At 31.4% G+C, this 23,208-nt stretch overlaps 2 protein-coding genes across 3 annotated transcripts in view; both read left to right on the forward strand.

Annotated features, from left to right (window-relative positions):
* The window catches only part of LOC107448751 (uncharacterized), a 33,198-nt gene that overhangs the window by 2,269 nt on the left and 7,721 nt on the right, over window positions 1-23,208 (forward strand). The window contains exons 1-3 of one of the 2 annotated variants that reach the window (XM_087151248.1): window positions 17,251-17,324; window positions 20,067-20,275; window positions 22,226-22,369. In XM_087151248.1, coding sequence (XP_087007374.1) covers window positions 20,083-20,275; window positions 22,226-22,369 — 337 coding nt within the window. In that variant the 5' untranslated portion in view covers window positions 17,251-17,324; window positions 20,067-20,082. Of the gene's footprint in view, window positions 1-17,250; window positions 17,325-20,066; window positions 20,276-22,225; window positions 22,370-23,208 lie in introns of those variants that run through there. The other variant, XM_087151249.1, reaches the window with a different exon arrangement.
* On the forward strand, window positions 561-11,849 carry LOC122272457 (uncharacterized). The gene is made up of 4 exons (XM_087151250.1): window positions 561-1,456; window positions 3,263-3,406; window positions 6,210-7,738; window positions 10,795-11,849. The coding sequence occupies exons 3-4, from the start codon at window positions 6,400-6,402 to the stop codon at window positions 10,953-10,955; spliced, it is 1,500 nt and encodes a 499-aa protein (XP_087007376.1). The 5' UTR covers window positions 561-1,456; window positions 3,263-3,406; window positions 6,210-6,399; the 3' UTR covers window positions 10,956-11,849.

Raw genomic sequence — 23,208 nt, forward strand, 5'->3', positions numbered from 1 at the left:
TATGAAATAAAATCGCCAAATAGTGTAAAATAATGAATGGCACAACGAGACATAGCGTTGAAAAAATCATTCATTTAGAATTTATTTTTATCTTCGATTTAAAAGAAAATTAAAGTAACACAAAAAAAAATTTGCGATTGCTTACTTAAATTCTAAATTCATTAAAAAAAATCCTGCCTACTTTCCTCTATTATGGAACATTGACTTGAAACTTAAATTAAAATTTCACATAAAAAACTTTTGACCATAAAGAGAGTTGATCAAAAAATATATGACTAAAAAATAAAACCTATAAATATATTTTTCGACCAAACAATATTTTTTTAGATTATAACCTTCGTTGAACAGCCGACCCAATTTCTGGGTTTACGACTACTAATGTTCAACTCCGTAGCCTTGTAATTTTGAACCCTATCCAGAGGACAGGGGAACTCCTGGATCGAATATTGGGAGAAATTCGGCTTCGTGGAGGACTTTTTGATGGAGCTAACCCGCATTTGCGTTACATGGAGAGGAAGACCACGAGAACCTCCCACGGTAAGTCTGACTGCGAGGGGACTCTAACCCATGATCCGTCTACCACTGAGGATATTTCACGTCAGCACTGTGGTCGTGGGTGCAAGACGGATGCGAAATTCGTATCGACAGGGATTCGAAACCGGCTCGCGTCACTGGAAGGCGAACGCTCTATCCCTTGAGCCATCGCGGCTCGTGTGACTACTTTTGTTAATTTTAAGGTTTCACAAATTCTGGTTTGGGGGAGGTAATCTTTGGATCTTGGTGAGGTTGATGGTCTGTGCGTGGCGCTTAGCCTACATCACCCAGGTTTTTCCCTGGAGTTGCATTTGCCATTATTCCGACGTGTTGCCATGAATTGTCTTCTAACCTACCTATGTGAATCCTCTTTTTTCTTGTTGAGCAGTTATGCGCGCGCATTTTAAGTCTACAGTATTCCTCGGATGCCTCCTGACTGGGACAGGACGGTGTTAAGCTTTGATTAGTAGTCGTAAATCCAAAAAATTGGGTCGGCTGTTCAACAACGGTTATAAAATAAAGTAACAATGTTTAATAATGGTTTCTTATTCAGACTTACCCCCTATGCACGAGAAACAGAAGTCTTATAGCTATACACTATTGCTCTAACCACAATACGTAAAGTTAATATTAAATAAAGAAAGATTTTTACTGTTATTTTTCATACACTTTTTTAAATGCATTTAAAAATAAATGTTTTTTTTTATTCTCAGAATAGATAACATAAAGATGAAATTTATAGGCTTTGAAAGTTACACGAGCTGGATAGTAACCATTGGAAGTTGCATCATCAACTGTACTTCTCAAACTCCATAGAGAATAGCTGGATTGATGTATGTGTCAATTGCTGAGTACTACGACACAGACAGAGAAACAGCTTCACTTCCAATTCTGATTTATATCATTGTAAAATGTCTTGGAGGTACGTATAAATTAGTAAAATGATATTTCAATAAAAGTTAAAATGCCAAATAAGAAACAAACTATATGTATAAAAGTATATATTTGAACAACACAAGCTAAAATAATACACATCAAGAGTAATTTTTCCGTTTATTAAGAATAGTTTTAACAGTGAAACAAACAGAGAAAGAGCTTCAATTCCAATATTAATTGTAATCATCATAAGATTTCTTGAAGGTAATGCTCATTCAATGAAAGATGAAAATGTAAAATTAAAGCAGGCATGAATTTATGAGGTTAACTACGAGACAAACAAAAAATATCTTCAATACCAATATTGACTTTAGTCATTGTAAGATATCTTGAAAGGAAGTACAAAATAGTAGTAATGCTTTTTCAATGAAAGTTAAAAATTTAAAATTGAAGCATACTTAGATTTATGAGGTTGATTAAAGGACAAACAAAGAAACAGCTTAAATTGCAATTTTGTCTTGAGTAATTGTAAGATGTCTTGGAGATATGTCTAATTAAATAATAGTCTTTCAGTTGAAGCTGAAAATATAAAATTTTAATCTATGTGAATTTATGAGATTCTGTTTATATGTTGTGTATCTAACGTATTTTTCCAATAATATATCTTTGGACTGTGAAGCAATATTTTAATCTTAAAAATGATTGTATTTTCACTAAAGCTACATTAATAGACCATTAGCAACTATCTATCATGAATCATGATTATGATGATGATAATTCGAAGATATTACTGGAGTGCACTGACAACAGAACCAGAATTCAGATTTTAAAGGAAAAAAGTTCACATCCTTTTTTAAAATACATTTAATTTTAAAATGTAGCTACGTGTTAGTGGCTTTCATGAGAAATACTGAATCACCACAACGCGTAAACAATTTAGACGGACAGGATAAAAAACAAACTTTATCTATAAAAGTATATATTTGAACAACACAAGCTAAAATAATACACATCAAGAGTAATTTTTGTGTTTATTAGGAATACTTTTAAATAATCTCCTACCCTGTCAACAAAAAGTAGAGACTAATTGGAAAAAGAACACTTCATTTCATTAATTTTTTCCAACAACCAGAAAACAATCTTCAAATATAAAATACAATTTCTCTGCAGCTCGTGTAAGTAAGTCCACGTTATGTGGATAGAAAAACCATTAAACCTTGACTCAATAGTAAACCCATGAATCGCCTTCCGTTTGAGATATTTTGAGTCCGTGCTGTAGACTTAGAGGTAACATTGCTGGAGATTGCTACTATTTTTTTAAAGAAACAAATGATTCATCTAGATTCTGCTAATTGTTTTAGTATTAATTTAATAATTAATAAAAAAATCATTAAAAGCAAAAAGGATTAAGTTGCAAAATACCCCATGAATTATTAATTTTCTTTAAATATTTAAATTTCATATTTTTTTATTGTTGTTTGGATACCTTTTTTTTTTCACATGTTCTTCTTAGTGCTAAATAATCGAAGCAGCTCTGTTACTATATCTAAAATAGCTATATTACTTCCGTCGAATCCGAAATCGTCGGTAAAAAGAAGATTAAGTTGTAAGATTAAGATCGTCGGTAAGATTAAGTTGTAAATATTCGACCATTGGATCCAACGTTATTCAAGATGTTCCATTTTTTTATTTTGCGCACTGCTCGTTATTCGTTTAATTAACAATGTTTTAGTATGCAAAACTCTCATTATTAGTGAACAAATTATTTTTGATTGAATTCTTAAGATTAAAAAGTAAGATTTTGTTTAAATTGATAAGTGAATTATAAAACTGATATCGTATTTATTTAAAGGGCCTTTTTGTGGAGCTTTGGGTGAAACACTCAGTCCTGAGAACATAACAATATATGGGACAATCATTGCTTTCATTGGATTTGGAGTATGTTTCTTTGCACACAATATTATCAGTTTGTGCATATATTTAGGCTTAATATATGGTAAGAAAATATTTATTTTTACTGAGAGTAAAATGTATTGCGAGTAAATGATTTTTTTAAAATTTAATATTTTTACTAAATTAAATAAGTTATTTACTCGTCATTCAAATTTTTAATCACATTTACATTTTTTAAATTTAAAAATTTTTAATGACATATATGCGAAAGTTATGAATAATACAAGACTGTGAACATTTGGGAAATAAACGCTGAAAAGTTTTGACGCTGAGGGAGTTTTAAAAATAGAATTTTTTCTTATATATCTCTAGTGGCAGATTAGAAAACTACTGTTGACAGAAAAACAAACAATAAAATTAGAATAAGAAACAGTGATAACAGTAACTCAACTGAAACTACAGTAAGTTTATAAATCTTTCATTTTGAGCCGGGCTCTCCAATATTTCTCCCACAAGTGTCCTGAGTCCAGTGTAAGGCAATGGCTCAATCGGTTCGTGTTTATTTCTTCACGAATGTTGCAGAATTGACAGAGAGGACTTGATAGGGTTTTCATTAACTCTAAATACTTGGAGAGGCAATCGTGGGTAGTAGCGAGGAGAAAAGTAGGAACTGATTAGGCTACGGAATATTTGGGATTTCCTCTATCCATTTCTTGTCTTTATTTGCCTCCCTTATATTACACCAAAAGTTCTCCCCAATATATTTTTTTTAATAACCGATTGACGGTATGAAAAGGAATTTGTCTATTTGCTATTTGAGCAATTTTAGTTGCCGTCTTTACCAGGAAATCAGGTGTTTCATTTCCCTGTAGCCCACAATGCGTTGAAAACTACTTAAATGCAACTTCTTTATGGTTTACAATTTTATCAAAGCTAAACAAATATTTAAAATACCAGTTGACATCGGAGCTTCAGATGAAGCAAAGGTCAGGAGGGCAGTCCCAGAATCTAATAGTATGACTGCCTTAGAAAAATTTTGATTTGACATTGTAACTATGACAAGGCGATTTGAATTGCCGAGATCTCCGCATCATAAGCTGCTTTTTATATCTTCCGACATGAGTGTAAAATAAGAGTAGCCTATAGGAGAACCCAGAGCCAGCGTTAACGCAGTCATTCGCCATGGAGCCATCTGCAAACACGTGCATGCAGCCATTCATTATTTGGGTGCAGTTCATGGATAGTCTTTAAATATGCAGCTTTTATTATTAAGTTATTAATTTCTTTCTTAACCTCATTTGACAGGTTTGTTCTAACCACATTCTTTCTTCCTTCACTCTGACATTGTGACTTGATGAGATTATCCTTTTTCCAGTTCAATCCTATTTGTTCTTTTGTTTCGATAACTCTCAGAAGGAAATCATTTTACATTTTAAGATTCCAAGTAGATGATAACAAAGGATTATTCCAAAAGGGAAGACAGTCTAGTAGTCTTACAAACTTTTCCCATAAAAGTAGTGCATTATCTTTCATACCTGATTTAATGTTCAAATGTTGGATGAATATCAGAAGCGCATCAATCGGAATTGTTTTAACAGCTCTGTAATGAGCAGAAGAGCTTGGTTTTGGAATGTTTCTAGAGAATCAATATCCTTTTTACTTGGTGACACCAGATGTTCGGAACAGTAAGTGAGTAGTGGCAAAATGTAGGAATTAAAAGTTAAGTTCACGGTTGTTCTGCAGAATCCCCACTTAGAGCCAGAAATTATTTTCATTAAAGAAAGCCTCTTAGATTCCAAAATGTCTCCAAAGTGTTTTTTCCACGTCAGTCAAAAATAACACCCAGATAAGAGAAGTAGTTGGTCTGAAGAACAGAGAAGTTTTGGTAAAGTAAGTTCATTTTCCTGAAGAACATATTGTGATGGTACCAAATACATGGCATTTTCTTTTTCGTTTAGAGTACTTTGTAACTAGCAACATTTGAAAACATTAACAGATTCAGATGAAGAAATATCTTCAAGGGCCGGTTTAGAGTTATATCATGTTTCTATTATTATTATTATTATTAGCACTATTTATTTTTAAATTTTATTTAATGATTTTAGCATTCAAGTTACTCAAATTGCCACTATATAGAGTAGGGGTTCTAAAACATAGGGGAATTTTATAGTTTCAAGGGGAAATGGAGACAAACATTTGCTTAATTCTGAAGTATTTTGTACACTTTCAATTCACTTTAATTAAGCAACATAGGGGGCATTCTGTTCTCATTATCTTAATTCATTTTTTCTAAGTGCCTCCAATTCCTTTGAATTTTTTTTATTTAATAATATTGTACGACAATAAAGAACGTGTTCTGATCATTTTTTTAAACGTCAATGTTTTTTTTATTCATTTCCAATGGCAAGGCAATGCAAAGAAATAATTAAAACAACAAAGAACAGTTGGCATAAAAGAAATTGACCGAAGTCATTGCCATCGTTAAAAGTTCAGTTATCATTAAAAGTTCTCTTGCTAGCCAATAAAGTGCCGTCTCAGAGTCGCCAGGGAGTGATGAGCAACAGTGGAGGTGGTCTCTATTCATAGGCTCTGCCAAATTACACAGGGGACAGTTTAGATGGTGAAAAATCCCAATTCAATAAAGATTATTCCAAAACGTCAAAGATATTTGAACGCCAATGTTGAGTGAGAATAAATTCCATTTAAGAAGTATCGAGAAACCAATAAAAAAAATTTTATCAACATTTTTGCTTCTAATTTATTTTAGAATTTAATACCTTATCTGCTTCAATAAAAAATTTTGTTACAACTTATTGAGTTATTAAAATTAAGTTCCTTTCTAAAATAATTAATTGAAACACAGATATGCTTATTATTAAGGTTACATAGTTTGTATTTCGTTACAGGTATAGGTCTGACAGGAAGTATTACATTTCTTCCAACCATAGTAAAGAAATATTTCAACAAAAATATTAACTCAGCAAATGGAATCTCTCAAGCTGGATCGTGTTTGGGAGTATTCTTGTTCCACCCCTTGCTGTATTCCTTCTGGACAAATATGGTTTACCTGGAACGTTTTTAATTGTATCAGCACTTATGCTTCATGCGGTGCCAATCAGCATGCTCATCCAAAAAGCAGGTTTAGCACAAGATAAAATCATTGAAACTATGAAAAGGAATAACGAGCTTGTCCATCAAGAGAAGTTAAGTGCAAAAAATCAAAAATCTCCCCTTGACTCGAATAATAGTACTTCGGAGAAAATATCTATAAACAATCAAACAACTCTTTCTGACTCAGCTAACAAACTGACAGAGATGAGAGTAAACAATCAGAAATCTCTTCCTGATTCAGCAGAGCATATTAATACATCAGAGCGGATTCCTATAAACAATTATAAACTTCTCCCTGATTCAGAAGATGATAATATATCAGAGCAGCTTTCTATAAACAATCAGAAACCTCTTCCAGATTTTGTTACTAAGATATCAGAGCCGTCTAGAAGATTCAATGATTATGATCTAAGTAAAGAACAACACGATGGTATTAAAGATAATTATAGTTCAGATACCTCTAAACTCTCCCTACAGTCTCACGTGTACAATCAATCAGCTTTAGAAAAAAGTTGCCCAAGTATCAGCCATGTAGGCAATGAGATTCGCGAGACTAATGCATTAAATCATGGTGCTGAAATATCAAATATATTGGAAATAAATGAAGCTCTTCTACACCCTCAAGATTGCAGTGGTGATTCTGATAGCGACGATGCTGTCAAAACAAGCCTTCTTCCAGAAATGAAGACGGTTTCGTACCTACATTCCGATTTAGAAAATGATTCAAAACTACCTGATATGACACAATATAAACAAATGATTACAACTTGCGTGGTTGCACCGATAGAGAATAATCCAGAAGTGTCAGCGATTTCAAACAGGTCACACAATCCAAAACCACACAAAAAAAGTAAATTTGCATTTCTTAAAGTGTTTTTGAACCTCCCCTTTTTAATTATAATGTTTTGCACTGGTATACATAATTATGTGACAGTTCTAGTGACGACGACAATGATTGATTACTCACGAGACAAAGGAATACCAAGATATAATGAAGTCTATTTTTTAATGATGCATCCATTTTGTGAAATCATTGGCCGTGTCAGCTTCGGTTGGGTGACAGACTTAGGGTATTTAACATTATCTAATTACTCAGTGATATGTTTTAGTCTTATGGGTCTTACATGTAGTTGTATTTTGTGGTCTGCAGACTTTTGGGTGATGATGTTGGGAGCATTGACTTTTGCTATATCGTGTGGTGCCTTGACTGCTATATTTCCAGGCATGGTATTTAGTTGCGTTCCCGAGGAGATGCAGTCGATGGCTATAGCTTCAAGATATGTATTAAGTGGACCTCTAATCTTCACATCTGCTCCATTAATAGGTAAAATAGACATATGTTGCTTTCCATATAGCAATAATTAAATTTATCTATCTAAAAAAAATCCTCGATCAAAAAAATTAAAATAATAGAGAAATAGCAAAGACAATATTCTTGTTTTTCTTTTTTTAATATTAAACTTATACGATTTTTTTCGTAAAGCCATTTTCAGAAAGGTATTTCAGAATTATTCAAAAAACTATTCGAAATTACTAGCCATATACGTTTACTGCTTTTAATTCAAAAAATAATTTTTTTAGTTCTAACAGATGTCAAGTCCTATTCTATCCAATCTAGTATCTATATATTTTCAAAGAAACTCTTAACAAAAAAATAAACAACGAAAAAAATTAATTCAAAAATTTTACACGGAATCCGGGACAGTGAGGAAAAAAAGAAATGTCCTTCTTTTATTTTAAGTAGAATATGTGTATTACCTGTGTCGTAATATCATAAGGATGTCACCTTAACTACATTGCTAGTCAAGAAGAGTAAGGTGAAGAACACTTTAATCTAATAGTAAAAATTAACCATTAATGTTATGCGATAGGGGTGGCCAAGCTCCTTGATAGTCGAGCCATTTTTCAAAATTTAAAATTTTTAGAGAGCCGCAATTAAATACGTATTTAAAAGGTATGAAAAAAATACAGAAATTATATTTGTTAAAAACATATAAATAACAGTACAAAATATGTGCATTGAATTTAAATATTAAAAATTAAACTCATTTGTTTTACTTCCTTTCGATAACTCTTTAAAATTTGGAGAATAATTGGTGACAGCACTTCTCAGTAATTCTTTTAAATGCTCGTTAGTTATTACTGATCGGTGTTTGGATTTCACGAATAAAATTTGAAATAAAATGATTCACATAAGTATGTTGCTCCGAATATGGAAATAATTCGACTATACAATATAAACTAAATATACAATGTGAGATATTATTTTATCTTTCCCCTGCAATTGTAAATTCAGTGTTTGCAAATGTTCCAAGACATCAGTTAAAAACAATGTCCGGTAACCACTCGTCATCGTCTAATTCTGAATAGGTTATTTCTTTTTCTTTTAGAAATGCAGTTATCGGATCAAGCAAATCTACAAAACAATTTAATACGTTGGAGCTAGATAACCATCTAACAATGCAAAAGAAATTAATGTCGTTTGGAAGTTCTTCGTCCTTTAATTCCTTAAGGAAAATTTTGAATTGTCGATGATTTTTTGAATTACGGCGAATGTAATTTACAATGTGTAACACTGTTTTTATAACATCAGGATATCTATATATATATTTCTCTTACACGGCACCAAAAAAAGCCTCATTACAACTCCCCGAATGGCAACGTTAGAAAATCGACCAATGATTGCTGCTAAAAATGTCACATGGCAAATGTAGATGAGGTGGCTCAACATATAGCGCTTTTAAAAACAGAAACAATAACCAGAGTGAGCATTATCAGGTTGTTCAATTCAGCTGCGGCAATCTCATACTATTAAGCTAGGCAGAAGTGAGTAGTAGATCTCTATTTTAGTATTTTGTCGAAAGCGCTTTTCTGAAGTACTTTGTACAACTAAATAAGATTCTTTTCACAACACTTAAATATTTACTTTATTTACTTCATTTATAGAGAAAACAGTCGGCAAAGAATTCTGTTAGGTTAAAAAACCTTTCGCTAAAAAAAGAACGAATTCTAAAAGAAATAAAAATAAACAACTTAAAAAATAAAAATGCTGTTGCCAGCCATAGAATTTTTTGAAAGTTAACTTAGCAACATAAATCAAAATGACATAGAAGCGCAACTAGATCAAAATTATGATACCTGAGCGCTTGATGTAACAAATCCTTCTATTCTATAAGTGTTGTATCGCCAAATGCCCAAATTAACAATTGCAATTTCAAATTAATATTGAAATGTACAGGTTTAGAATTTTCTACTGTGAAAAGTTTTCGGAACTTCAGTATTCAAAAAAGTATACATATGCTAGATGTTAAGAACGTATCCAATGAGTGAGCATTGGATTGCGAAGCAATCCGAAATGAACTGCGAAAGCAGTTTCGGGGGTTGGCGAGCGCCAGCGAGTAGGGGGCGAAGCTTCCTAGTTTTAAATAATTTGTAACGAGATGTTCTCGGTGAATTATGCAGTAACTCGGTTTGAATTGAGGAATTTGAGAATCATCTTTTAAAATCAAAATAAGACCGATTTTTTTACCCAGCATTACCTTAGCTCCATTAGTTTTAGTGCTTACAAGTTTATTAAAAGGCGCATCCAATGTTTTCATTATGGAATCTAATGCATTTTTAATATCGACACTACGGGTTGACTTTTGCAGTGCTACTAAATCTAATAATTCTTCTTTAACAACGAAGTCAGGTGAAACAAAACGTATGAAAACTGCCAATTGCGGAAGATCTGTCCATTCGTAAAGGAACGATAATAATTTTTTAAAAATATAAAGCACAAAAATGAAAAGGGAACTCGGGTTCATTTATCGGAAGCCACAAATAATCCTTCAAAGAGCCGCAGGTTGGCCACCCCTGTTATATGCTGACTGCATAAAACAAAATTATAGTACGCCCAAACTTACATTTAAAGAGTTTAAAAGCCAGCTGTTGAAATACATACAAATAGTTTTTTACTAACAATATTTCAACAGCACGTATTATTATAAAACTTAATGGAAATTTTAAATAATTATCAGGTAAACATATGTTATCACTTGGGTACATGCAACTCTAGAAAAAGTGAAATGTCCAACCATGTAATTTAAATCAAATGTAAATGGATACCTGTAAGTGAAGTCACGCATGCATATCGCACCAGACTGGCTTATTAATCAACGAACGCCACGATTAACTTACGATGACATCACTTGCAGGCATCCAATAAATTCTTTTGGTTGAAACTAATAATACAAATGTAATTTATGTGAAAATACAAATATAATAATCTTCATTTGTTTCAAAACTTTCTGTAAACATTGTATAATAGTATTAAAATACTTATCACTGTCCTCATGTTGAATAACGAAGTCATATAAATAATACGTAATTGTTTTTCAGGATTTTTCAGAGAAACTCGTGGATCATATGATGGAATTTACATCTTGTTAATAGCTTTGTGCATGCTGTGCGCTGTTGCAATGCCTTTGTTGCACAGATTTTCCCAACGTGGCAAAAAAAGTAGAGACATGAGAATGATTTTGAAACTGCAGAACATATAATAAAAATATTCGAACATACTATTTTTTCCAGGTGCTAATGATTAGAGACTTAGACATGAACTCTAAAACGGTGTACTGATTTTTTCCAAAGTCAGACCATTTTCTTGGAAAGCAGGTTTCCCCCCTAATAATAGTAATTTAATGAAAATATTTCAAACATTTTATTGAAAAGAGAAAGAGACACACAGTTTTCTTTTTAAAGTGATGGAGAAATTGTTCATGTACTAAACCAATACACAAATAGTAAGCAAACATTTTTTTTTTAATTACAGTTCATGGCCATATTATTAGACAAACTATAAGATTCTATGTAAAATCTTAATTACCAAGTGATACTATACAGCTTTAATGTTTTTACGCGACTGTAAACGGTTTCCACTTATTTATGTTTGTGTATCAATTGTTTACATTCGACGATATATAATATAAATTAGACGATATATTACATAAATATAGAATATATATTATATCAGGTATTATATTAATAAATTATAATAATTAGATCAAATATTAGACTCAATGTGATTTTTTAATAAATACATGTTTTGCGCGAGTTTATATGCAATACTTTTATATTCAAACATACATGTAATTGGCTTTTATTCAGGAGATTTTTTATATACTTCAGATTTTTATTTATTTTTAAGGTATTTCATTACCAAGTTAACCAATAGATACACGAAAGTAAACAAGTGCAAACCATTTTCAGTCGCGGTAAAATAATAAAGCTGTATAGAATCACCTGATGATTAAGATTTTACATAGAATGTTATGGAATCTTATAGCGCGTCGAATATTTCGGCCAGGGGCTGTATTTAATTTCATGATATCTGTATGATTTTGTATTATTTTATTCATTTACTCAAACCATTGTTTGTATTGTTTTTATTTAATGCTACGATAATTTTTATAAATCTATAAAATAAAGTATTTAGAATGATTTGCTTTAATTCGGTGTCATTTACAAATATTTTATTTTTTAGAATACTTATGCTTTCTTAACATCCACATCGTTTTGTTAAAAATTCCATTGCATTAAAACAAGAGTGTTATAAACATTAAAAAAATTAGTTTAAAAATATAAGTCAAAGGTTTCGTCAAACAATGTATTCTGCAGAAATAAGTTAACTATCAGATTGCAAAGATACTAGTTCATTCCTTCTACGGTGATCAATCGTATGCTCCTGCGAATTTGCAATCTTTAAAATGGAAACTTAATTAAAAATTTAAGGACTTTTCTATTTTTGTTCTTCCAACTTTGTGAAAGAACGATTTCTAACTTTTCGAATTTAAATACTGCATAGGAACGCATGCCTGTAAACGTTGTTTCATTTCCCTATTATGACCTGTTTTCAAGCACACGAACAGTTCGTAATAGAGACATTCCCTTAGCGCAGTATAAAGTATTTCCGGGCACGGGTTCCTATGCTCTCCACTCCCCCAGAAGTTGGTTGCCACATTTATGTATCACGTTTTCAATTTTGTACATTTTGACAAAAATAGACTAAAAATGTCATTTGGAAAAAAACTGTGGCTTGGAGCAAAGAAACTGATTTGAAATCAGCGATGTGAAAATATTCAAGATCCCTTAAAAAAATTCTTATGCACACAAAAAAAAAATATTGTTTCCAGGTGTAATCATTTAATATTTTTTATGACTATAACGACCGTACGTTCTTTTGTTCACAAGGTCATTTTTATTTTATTTTAAACGGTTATTTTTCAGATAGTATATAAATAAGGATTTTGGTGTGTTTATAATTAAAACGGATCATTAAAGATACTTATTTAGTAATACAATAAATTGAATGTAACAAGAATTAATACAAAAAGTCACGTACATAACATCTAACTATACGAGTACAACGTCAACGTAAGCACTGCTTATACTAATCTAAAAATAAAAAAAAGCAAACAGTTCTTGTTCGTTTTTACCCCTCGGGGGGGGGGGAGTCTGTTACAAGTTTTATTTTTCATTTTTATAGAACTGAATCTTCATAAAAATTTTATAACAAGTTCGCTTCACAATGAGAATTGTTATAATGAACGATTTTAGATATAATAAAGTAAGAATGAGGAATGTAAGCAAACCAATCAATGGATCAGTGAATAGTTTTTTTTTTACAAAGAGTCAGCAATATATAACTGTGAATTTGTTTACGGGCAAGTCAATAAAGGGCATTTTAATGAATAGTCGGATCAGTGAATGAGTTTATAAATGCATAAAATTTTTTATAAACTTACAAATTATTTTAAAAAATGAAAAATTGCTGTATTAACTGCCGTTAAACAATTTATAACAAAATGGCGACATATTGAATGCAAAATACGACAGCAATTTTTATCAAACATGAAACAGCAAAAATAATTAGTTTTGCAGAGTCTTTTAAAACTGTTTGTTTGCCACTGTTGTATCAAAAAAAAATAAATTTTAATGTTTATGCTTATTTATTTGCACGTCATATAAGATTATAGTCATTAAAAGCATTACCCGCTATAAATATTTATTCTAGAAAAATTAAGGTGAAATTCTCATTAACTAAACTACCGGCTTTCTTTCTAGCATTGAATACGTTAATTGTTAATTATGTTGTTCTCGTGCTCCCTAAGCGAGCAGTTTGGGTTGTTATAGAAAAAAGAATTTCTTACTATATATAAAATTCTAATGATGGTGTCGCAGTTTTCCATTGTTGTCGGTGCATTTTTATTGGCCAGAAAATCACGTGGTAGGATCCAGTTTTCCCTCATTCATTTCCGTATTATTTTGGTTGTCATCAGCATAAAATTAACAGCAGTAGTAAAGGTATTGTTTTCCTTTAAATATTTTTGTATCCCTAATTTAAACTTATTTTCCAGCACTGCTATTATTAACCAGAATATGGTTGTGACTCATCAAATTTGTTTGAACAATATAAGGTTGCAAAAATATAAATGTTATTTTAAAGAATGATTACTTCGAAAAATCACTTCCGTTCACCAAGAGATCTAAATGTTTATAATACTAATAGATAGTAATATTTGGACGTGGGAAGTAGAGGCACAAGAGTAAGCAAACAGAATTCCTTTTAGTACATATATGTTAAGTGAATAATTTTAACTTTAGTAGAAAAACTGTTTTCTGCCAAGAAAAGACAATTATTGCGAAGCAATAATCGGGGTTGGTGAGCGACAGCGAACAGGGGGCATAGCCCCCTAGTATAAAATAAAAAATTAATGAATTTTCTACAGCGTTATGACTACATCTGCGAAACAATTCAAGTTATTTTTTTTTTAAAGAATCAGATATTTTTTCTTTCAAAATTGTGTTTAAAAGGAGTCGTTTTCAGTATCACCCTTAGCGCAAAAACGTCTTTCACAGTAATTTTTTAAAATTTATTTAAATGTTTTTTTTTTCACCGTCCAAATAATAAAGTGAGTGCAGTTAATCAACATTAATTAATTTACTGCACTAACTAATGCTGGTCAGCATTGCTTGATATTATCAATAAACTAATGCTGACCGCGGGCTGTGTAGAGATCAGGAGACTGGCCTTACATCAGAAAAGTTCTGGGTTCGAGCAAGACATGGATATTCTTTTATTCTCAGCACTATCTGTCCTTACTGTGAGAGCAACGTTGGCTTACCTAATATGGTGCCCCAGAAAGAGTGGTCAACAAATCTGCCCTTCAGATGTCTGTATGATTTAGGTCATTCTCCACATGGGCATTTGAAAAAAATATATATAATCAATCACTTTAAAAACTATAATACAAAGAAACAAATGGGGTAAAATGTTATTACAATTAAGGAAATTAACATGTCCTTTTTCGACAACTAAAGAAACAAGTCCAAATTATCATCTAATTAATTGATAGAATAAGAGAAACAAAGTTTTATTACTTTAAAGGTACTGAATCTGTTGATGTGCCCAATCACACCAAGGGTATAGTTGAGTTGGAACGCGCTGGTAAGACGTTTCGGTACTTTTTAGTCAGGCGGAAATTTAGTTCCGAGAGTTTGATGAACATATTACTAACTTTGAATTTATAATCTTAACTTTTTATGAAAAAAAGATGCTTTAGCTTACTATCTTTAAACTGAAATTTTATTTTATTCTCATATCATATTATTCTGTTTTATTCTAATATAGTTCCTTTTAGGTAGTTGGGTACCAGGGTAGTGATTTCATGCTTCGTAAAGAATTTAGTATGAATATATTTTAAATTGCTCAAAGCAGTTCGATGAATAAGTTTTATTAATAAATAATTTAAAAGTTCATGCTTTCGTACATTATAAATAAATTTTTAACTTAGAAAAAGTAAATGTTCAAATAAATTAATTTGAACTGTTTTGGGGGAAATACAGAGATAAACTATCGGAACTGCAATAAAATAAAAATAAGTAAACTTGAGTAAAAGAAAAAAGAAGCTTATATAACTTCAAATAATTTGATAATTGTAGATCAAAAATTTTTTTTGATAATTTTTTATTCTACCCACAACCCTCTCCCTACGATAGAATGACTTGCATAGTGATTAAATAAAATTTTAGTATAATAACAATAGCTCAAATGATGCGGGTTTATGATGGTCTAAAAAATATTGATTTCAAATTACAAAGTTGGGAAATAAAATTTTAAATTGTTCTTTGTAACGTAATTAAGCCATATTTAGTTTCCCCCTACGTATGCAGATGCCTATGAGGGATCCTTTGTTTCAATTTACTGTTAGGGCATCAATTAGACATGTACTGTGGGGTAAACGCGGTATACCATGAAAAACTTTTCATCTAATGATCGGATTTTTCACGTACTAAGACTCAATTTTAATGGTTTTGGAGCCCCACTTTAAATATGCTAAATAATTAGTGCAGACTATATTAAGTTACAAAATCAGACACTAAAACGTACTTTATCTGAAAAAACCTGACTTTTTTTCCGACAGGGTTGAATTGCTGACTCTTAAAATATGGGTGAGAGCCGCAATTTGAGAAACATAGCCCCAATTGCTTGATCATGAGAGCTATCGAAAGTTTGGATCCTTTAACGTTAATTTTATTTTTTGCGTATTTTTCCATATCTCGATAGGTGACCTCAAATATGCAAATTAATTAGTGCAATTAATTATTATAAATTAATTATTTTAAGTTACGAAACATGACACTATAAAAGGTTCTTTCTCTGAATAAATTTTTTTTTCCGCATTACTGACCCTAAAAATAGGATGGGGGGTTTGTCGCAATTTGAGAGATAGGGTCTCAATAATTAGGTCATGACAGCTGTCGAAATTTTGGACTCATTGCGCAATTCGTCGTATTTTGAGTTATTTAAGCAAATAGAATACTTTTGGCACACAATTGTAAAACTCGGTAATACAAAGAAAATTCAATTCAAAAATTTTTACAATTAATTATTTTTTTATTTTATTTCAAATAGTTAAAAAATTTTGAATTGCATTCAAAACGTTTTATGCAAATTTTCACATTGTTTTCAAAGAATGTAATTTCAAATGTCAAAATACAATATTTGAAGGAAATCGGTCGAAAAGCTCGTAGGAAATAAAATGTCAAACATACTACTTTTTTAAGAACTTTACTGTGAAGGTAAAAGCTTTTATATTAGAATAATGGTCACCGTCCAAATAATGTTTTTAAAAAAATTTATGTGTTTGGCAACATAAATATCAAAGCATTAAATTAAATCATTTAATTTTTTTTAGCTTTTACTGAGTTATTTAAAAAAATTATTTCGATATTTTTCAAGGATAGAGGAAAGATAGGAATTTTTAATGCTAGATTAAAACATAAACGCTTTTTTTTATAAAAAAATACATATATAAACATTTTTATTTTATTTTTTAGTATAAATTCAGCATTTGAATCGCTGTTTTAGAATTGATTGTTTGTCCTTCACAGACTTATAACTAAATCAGTTTTACGATCTTATGTAATGTGAGCCTTGAAATAACACTTTTATTTTATCAAGATCAAAAGTTTGAACTCGTTTTGATCACACCAATTGCAAAATATTCTTTTCCATTTCGTGTGAACAAAATTAAGGGTAAGTGTTTTTTCTTTCTTTTTGTATTGTTTTTTCAAGAAAGTTTGACGAATGGTAACCCTTTTTGTATTTAAAATTTCATATCAAACCATTATCTGATATTTAAATTAGCTCAGCCGGAAATCCATAGAAAGTTTAATCTTATCAACTTATGTAAAGCGATAATTAAAAACTTTACTAGCAACTCGTTGTTGTTGATTGTTAAAGGTGACGTAATACGATTTTCAAAATGAAATTCTTGCTTTTCAGTTTCAGGAAAATCTTAAAGCGATACTTAATTGAAAAGTATAAGCAATTAAAGCTCGTTGCAAAATGTTTACATTTAAATCAGGTAAATATTTATTTATTTTATTTCAGTTCGTGTTTATCAGTTCATTATTATTATGGTATTTGCTTACTTGAACTAAAGGTACTAGTTAGCTACATGACTTCTATCGCAAACTGTAAACGTGACAGTACTTATACTTTTGGGAGTTTACTGGATGAATTTCACTGGATGTTTACTGGGAATTACTGGATGAATTTCAGTAAAACAATATTAGCAAAATTATTTGGACATTGTATTTTAGTTTTAGTGGGCTTGATTCTTATATTTACAAATCGTCAATGCTAGTCGCTTAAATACAGACGTTTCTAAAAGAAATTCTTTATGAAGGAGAAGTTTTCCATGTGAAATTTCTATAATTCCATTTTTTAGCTATTCAGCACTTTTCTTTGGCTCTACAAGGTCTTGATAGATCGCTTGTGCTCATTTGCCAACAGTGTGAGAGTGGATGGATGTGAATCTCGATCATTTTTTTTTCAACCTGCATGTTCGAAAGCTCTGTCACAAATAACTCCATCTTTATGCAAAAGCAATTAAATTTTTACAGTCTTTTTCTTCAACTTATTTGTCTAAAATTACATTTTCAGTTATGATTGTTTTAAAAACAAAACATCGAATTCGACATAATCTTCTGCTAGCTTTGCTGTAACTGATTTAACCCCTAGAATTGACATACTAGTTACCAACAAACAACAACAGCAATCACATTAAGTTAAGTTTTTTTTTTAATGTTTATTATTTTTTTCAAATTCATTTTATATTTCTTTGTATTCTTTTGCTACCAACACATGGTGATGTAATTTTGTTTCACTATTTTGTTACCGAAACAGAAAAAAATTAGAATTAGAATTAATATAAATGTTACTTATATTTAAGTAGGTTTAGGCTTAAAATATCTGTCATTGTAGAGTATGTGAATGATCAGAAACAAACTAGTCAAAAGATTGCTTAAGTGCCGAATTCTTGTTTTTTGTAAAAATTAAGCCAATAGTCCAAATTTCTAACCACACCTGAACAGGATTAAGTGCTGAAATATTTTACTGGTATTTCGAATGTATCGAGTGGAGAAACACTGATCTAGATAGCGGATATAGCTCACATAGTTTCTCCAAAGAAATACTCAATAGGATTGAGATAGGAAAAATACGGAAAGCCATTGTAAAACAAAGAGGAGTCTCTACAATGTTCTTGAAACAGTTCTTTATAATGCTAGGAATATGTTAAGTCACAATAACTGGGGTAAACTATCCCTAACCTTTGAAATAAATCACCATTCTTAAATGATGTACTTGGTCAAGAACAAAGTTTAGATCCGTGATGACTCAGAAGATAGAGCGTGCACCTTCCAATGAGGTGAAACGTCTTCGAATCTCAGCAATGACTGGTGGATACGAATTCCGCATCTGGCTTACACCGACCACAGTGCTGACGTAAAATATCCTAAGTGGTAGACGGATCATGAGTTACACAGGCTAACCGTGGGAGGTTTAATTTATTTTCCTCTCCATGTGACGCAAATGTGGGTTTGTTCAATCTAGAAGTCCTCCATGGAGGCAAATTTCTCTCAATACTTGATCCATGGTTTGAATTTCCCCTTGTTTGTAGATGTTTCTTAACGGCTGCCTGGCTGTAACTCTTCTATTTGAAATTGTATTTGTTTTCATTGGCTTTATGCAAATTGTAGCACTTTTCATCATCACAATATGTTTGCTAGCTTTATTCAATGTCTTTACTGTTTTTATTGTTCTTCATCTGATGCCTGGCCTGTTATGTCTGAACACTCAAACTCCTAAATTCTGTTTACTGAGTAACTACTTTTTATTTTATAACCGTCGTTGAACAGCCGATCCAACTTTATGGGTTTACGACTACTAATGTTCAACTCCGTAGACTTCTAATTTTGAACCCAATCCAGAAGACAAGGGAACTCCTGGATCGAATATTGGGAGAAATTTGCCTTCGTGGAGGACCTTTTGATTGAGTTACATGGAGAGGCAGACCAGGAGAACCTCCCACGGTAAGCCTGACGGCGAGGGGACTTTAACCCATGATCCGTCTACCACTGAAGATATTTCACGTCAGCACTGTGGTGGGTGCAAGCCGGATGCAGAATTCGTATCGACTGGGATTCGAACCCGGTTCGCGTCATTGGAAGGTGAACGCTCTATCCCCTGAGCCATCACGACTCGAGTAACTACTTTTGTTAATTTTAAGGTTTCACAAATTCTTTGCAGCTTTCTGGTTGGGGAGAGGTAATCTTTGGATCTTGGTGAGGTTGCTGCTCTGCGAGCGCGGCGCCTAACCTACATCACCCAGGGTTTTCCATGGAGTTGCATTTGCCTATCTTGTCCATTATTCCGACGTGTTGCCATGGATCGTCACCAAGCCTACCTTTGTGAATCCTCTTTTTTCTTGCTGAGTAGTCATGTGCTCACACTTTGAGTCTACATTATTCCCCGCATGCCCCCTGACTAGGGCAGGGCGGGGTTAAGCTTTGATTAGTAGTCGTAAATCCAAAAAATTGGGTCAGCTGTTCAACAATGGTTGTAAAATAAAGCAACAATATCTAATAATGGTTTCTTATTCGGACTTACCCCCTATACAAGTGAAACAGAAGTCTTATAGCTAAACACAAATGCTCTAACCACAATACGCAAGACTAATATCAAATAAACAAAGATTTTAATTGTTATTTTTTATACACTTTTATAAATGCATTTAAAAATAAATCTTTTTTTTTATTCTCAGAATAGACAACATAAAGATGAAATTTATAGGCTTTGAAAGTTACACGAGCTGGATAGTAACCATTGGAAGTTGCATCATCAACTGCACTTCTCAAACTCCACACAGAATAGCTGGATTGATGTATGTGTCGATTGTTGAGTACTACGACACAGACAGAGAAACAGCTTCACTTCCAATTCTGATTTATATCATTGTAAGATGTCTTGGAGGTACGTATAAATTGGTAAAATGCTATTTCAGTGAAAGTCAAAATGCCAAATAAAGGCCCACGTTGGTTTAGGAGGTTGATTACGAGACAAACAGAGAAAGAGCTTCAATTTCAGTATTAATTGTAATCATCATAAGATTTCTTGAAGGTAATGTTCATTCATAGTAATTAGTAGTAATGCTTTTTCAATGAAAGTTGAAAATGTAAAATTAAAGCATGCATGAATTTATGAGGTTAACTACCAGACAAACAAAAAATATCTTCAATACCAATATTAACTTTAGTCATTGTAAGATATCTTGAAAGGAAGTATGAGTAATGTAAAATTAAAGCATGCATGAATTTATGAGGTTAACTGCCAGACAAACAAAAAATATTTTCAATACCAATATTGTCTTTAGTCATTGTAAGATATCTTGAAAGGAAGTATAAATTAATAGTAATGCTTTTTCAATGAAAGTTGAAAATTTAAACTTGAAGCATACTTGGATTTATGAGGTTGATTAAGGGACAGACAAAGAAACAGCTTAAATTGCAATTTTGACTTGAGTAATTGTAAGATGTCTTGGAGATACGTCTAAATAAGTAATAGTCTTTCAGTTAAAGTTGAAAATACAAAATTTTAATCTATGTGAATTTATGAGATTCCATTAATAAGTTGTGTATCTAACGTATTTTTCCAGTACTATATCTTTGGTCACGTTAAAACTGTGAAGCAATATTTTAATCTTAAAAATGTTTGTATTTTCACTAAAGCTACATTAATAGACCATTAGCAACGATCTATGATGAATCATGATTATGATGATGATAATTAGAAGATATTACTGGAGTGCACTGACAACAGAACCAGAATTCAGATTTTAAAGGAAAAAAGTTCACATCCCACTTTTAAAATACATTTAATTTTAAAATGTACCTACGTGTTAGTATGAGAAATACTGAATCACCACAACGCGTAAACAATTTACACGGACAGGATAAAAAACAAACTATATGTATAAAAGTACATATTTGAACAACACAAGCTAAAATAAAACACATCAAGAGTAATTTTTGCGTTTGTTAAGAATAGTTTTAAATACTCTCCTACCCTGTCAACAAAAAGTAGAGACTAATTGGAAAAAGAACACTTCATTTCATTAATTTTTTCCAACAACCAGAAAACAATCTTCAAATATAAAATACAATTTCTCTGAAGTTCGTGTAAGTAAGTCTCCGTTATATGGATAGAAAAACCATCAAACCTTGACTCAATAGTAAACCCATGAATCGCCTTCCATTGGAGATATTTTGAGTCTGTGCTGTAGACTGAGAGGTGGCATTGCTGGAGATAGCTATTATTTTTTTTTAAAGAAACAAATGATTTATCTAGATTCTGCTAATTGTTTTAGTTTTAATTTAATAATTAATTAAAAAATTATTAAAAGCAAAAAAGATCAAGTTGCAAAATACCCCGCGAACTATTATTTTTTTTTAAATATTTAAATTCCATATTTTTTTACTGTTGCTTAGATACCTTTTTTTTCATATGTTCTTCTTAATGCTAAATAATCGAAGCAGCTCTGTTACTATATCTAAAATAACTATATTACTTCCGTCGAATCCGAAATCGTCTGTAAAAAGAATGTTTATGCAGGAAAAATATGTTTTTGTGTATGATTTCATAACCTAAAATATAATCTGATATAATTATTTAGCATACTTCTAGTTATGCCCTCGGAACACTAATGATTGAGTTGTAAAACTTTGACCATTACATCAAACGTTATGCAGGATGTTTTATTTCTTTATTTTGCACACAGCTCGTTATTAATTAGCAATATTTTAGTATGCATTACTCTCATTATTAGTGAACAAATTATTTTTAATTGAATTCTTAAGATTAAAAAGTAAGATTTTGTTTAAATTGAATAGTAAATTATAAAACTGATATCGTATTTATTTAAAGGGCCTTTTTGTGGAGTTTTGGGTGAAAAATTCAGTCCTGAGAACATAACAATATATGGGACAATCATTGCTTTCATTGGATTTGGAGTATGTTTCTTTGCACACAATATTATCAGTTTGTGCATATATTTAGGATTAATATATGGTAAGAAATATTTTTTTTACTGAGAGTAAAATGTATTGAGTAAATGTATTGCGAGTAAATGATTTTTTTTTTAATTTACAATTTTTATTAAATTAAAAAAATCATTTACTCGCAATTTAAATTTTTAATCACATTTAAATTTTTTAAATTTAAAATTTTTAATGACATATATGCGAAAGTTATGAATAGTACAAGACTGTGAACATTGGCGGATTAAACGCTGAAAAGTTTTGACGCTGAGGGAGTTTTAAAAATGGAATTTTTTTTGTATATCTCCAGTGGCAGATTAGAAAACAACTGCTGACAGAAACACAAACAGTAAAATTAGAATAAGAAACAGTGATAACTGTAACTAAACTGAAACTACAGTAAGTCTATAAATCGTTTAGCCTGTGCCGGGCTCTCCAGTGTTTCTCCCACAAGTGTTCTGAGTCCAGTGTAAGGCAATAGCTCAATCGGTTCGTTGTCATTTCTTCACGAATGCTGCACAGTTGGCAGAGAGGACTTGAAAGGGTTTTCATTAACTCTAAATACTTGGAGAGGCAATCGTGGGTAGTAGCGAGGAGAAAAGTAGGAACTGATTAGGCTACGGAATATTTGGGATTTCCTCTATCCATTTCTTGTCTTTATTTGCCTCCCTTATATTACACCAAAAGTTCTCCCCAATATATTTTTTTAATAACCGATTGACGGTATGAAAAGGAATTTGTCTATTTGCTATTTGAGCAATTTTAGTTGCCGTCTTTACCAGGAAATCAGGTGTTTCATTTCCCTGTAGCCCACAATGCGTTGAAAACTACTTAAATGCAACTTCTTTATGGTTTACAATTTTATCAAAG

The sequence above is a fragment of the Parasteatoda tepidariorum genome, chromosome 9, assembly GCF_982258835.1.
Source record: "Parasteatoda tepidariorum strain Cologne lab strain chromosome 9, Ptep-v5.0, whole genome shotgun sequence".
NCBI lineage: Eukaryota > Metazoa > Arthropoda > Arachnida > Araneae > Theridiidae > Parasteatoda > Parasteatoda tepidariorum.

Bases quoted from the DNA above. Each gene is read 5' to 3' on its own strand.
- LOC122272457 (XM_087151250.1), top strand. From the start codon at position 6,400: ATGCTTCATGCGGTGCCAATCAGCATGCTCATCCAAAAAGCAGGTTTA. The intron at 7,739-10,794 runs GTAAAATAGACA...ATTGTTTTTCAG, and splicing joins CACATCTGCTCCATTAATAG to GATTTTTCAGAGAAACTCGT.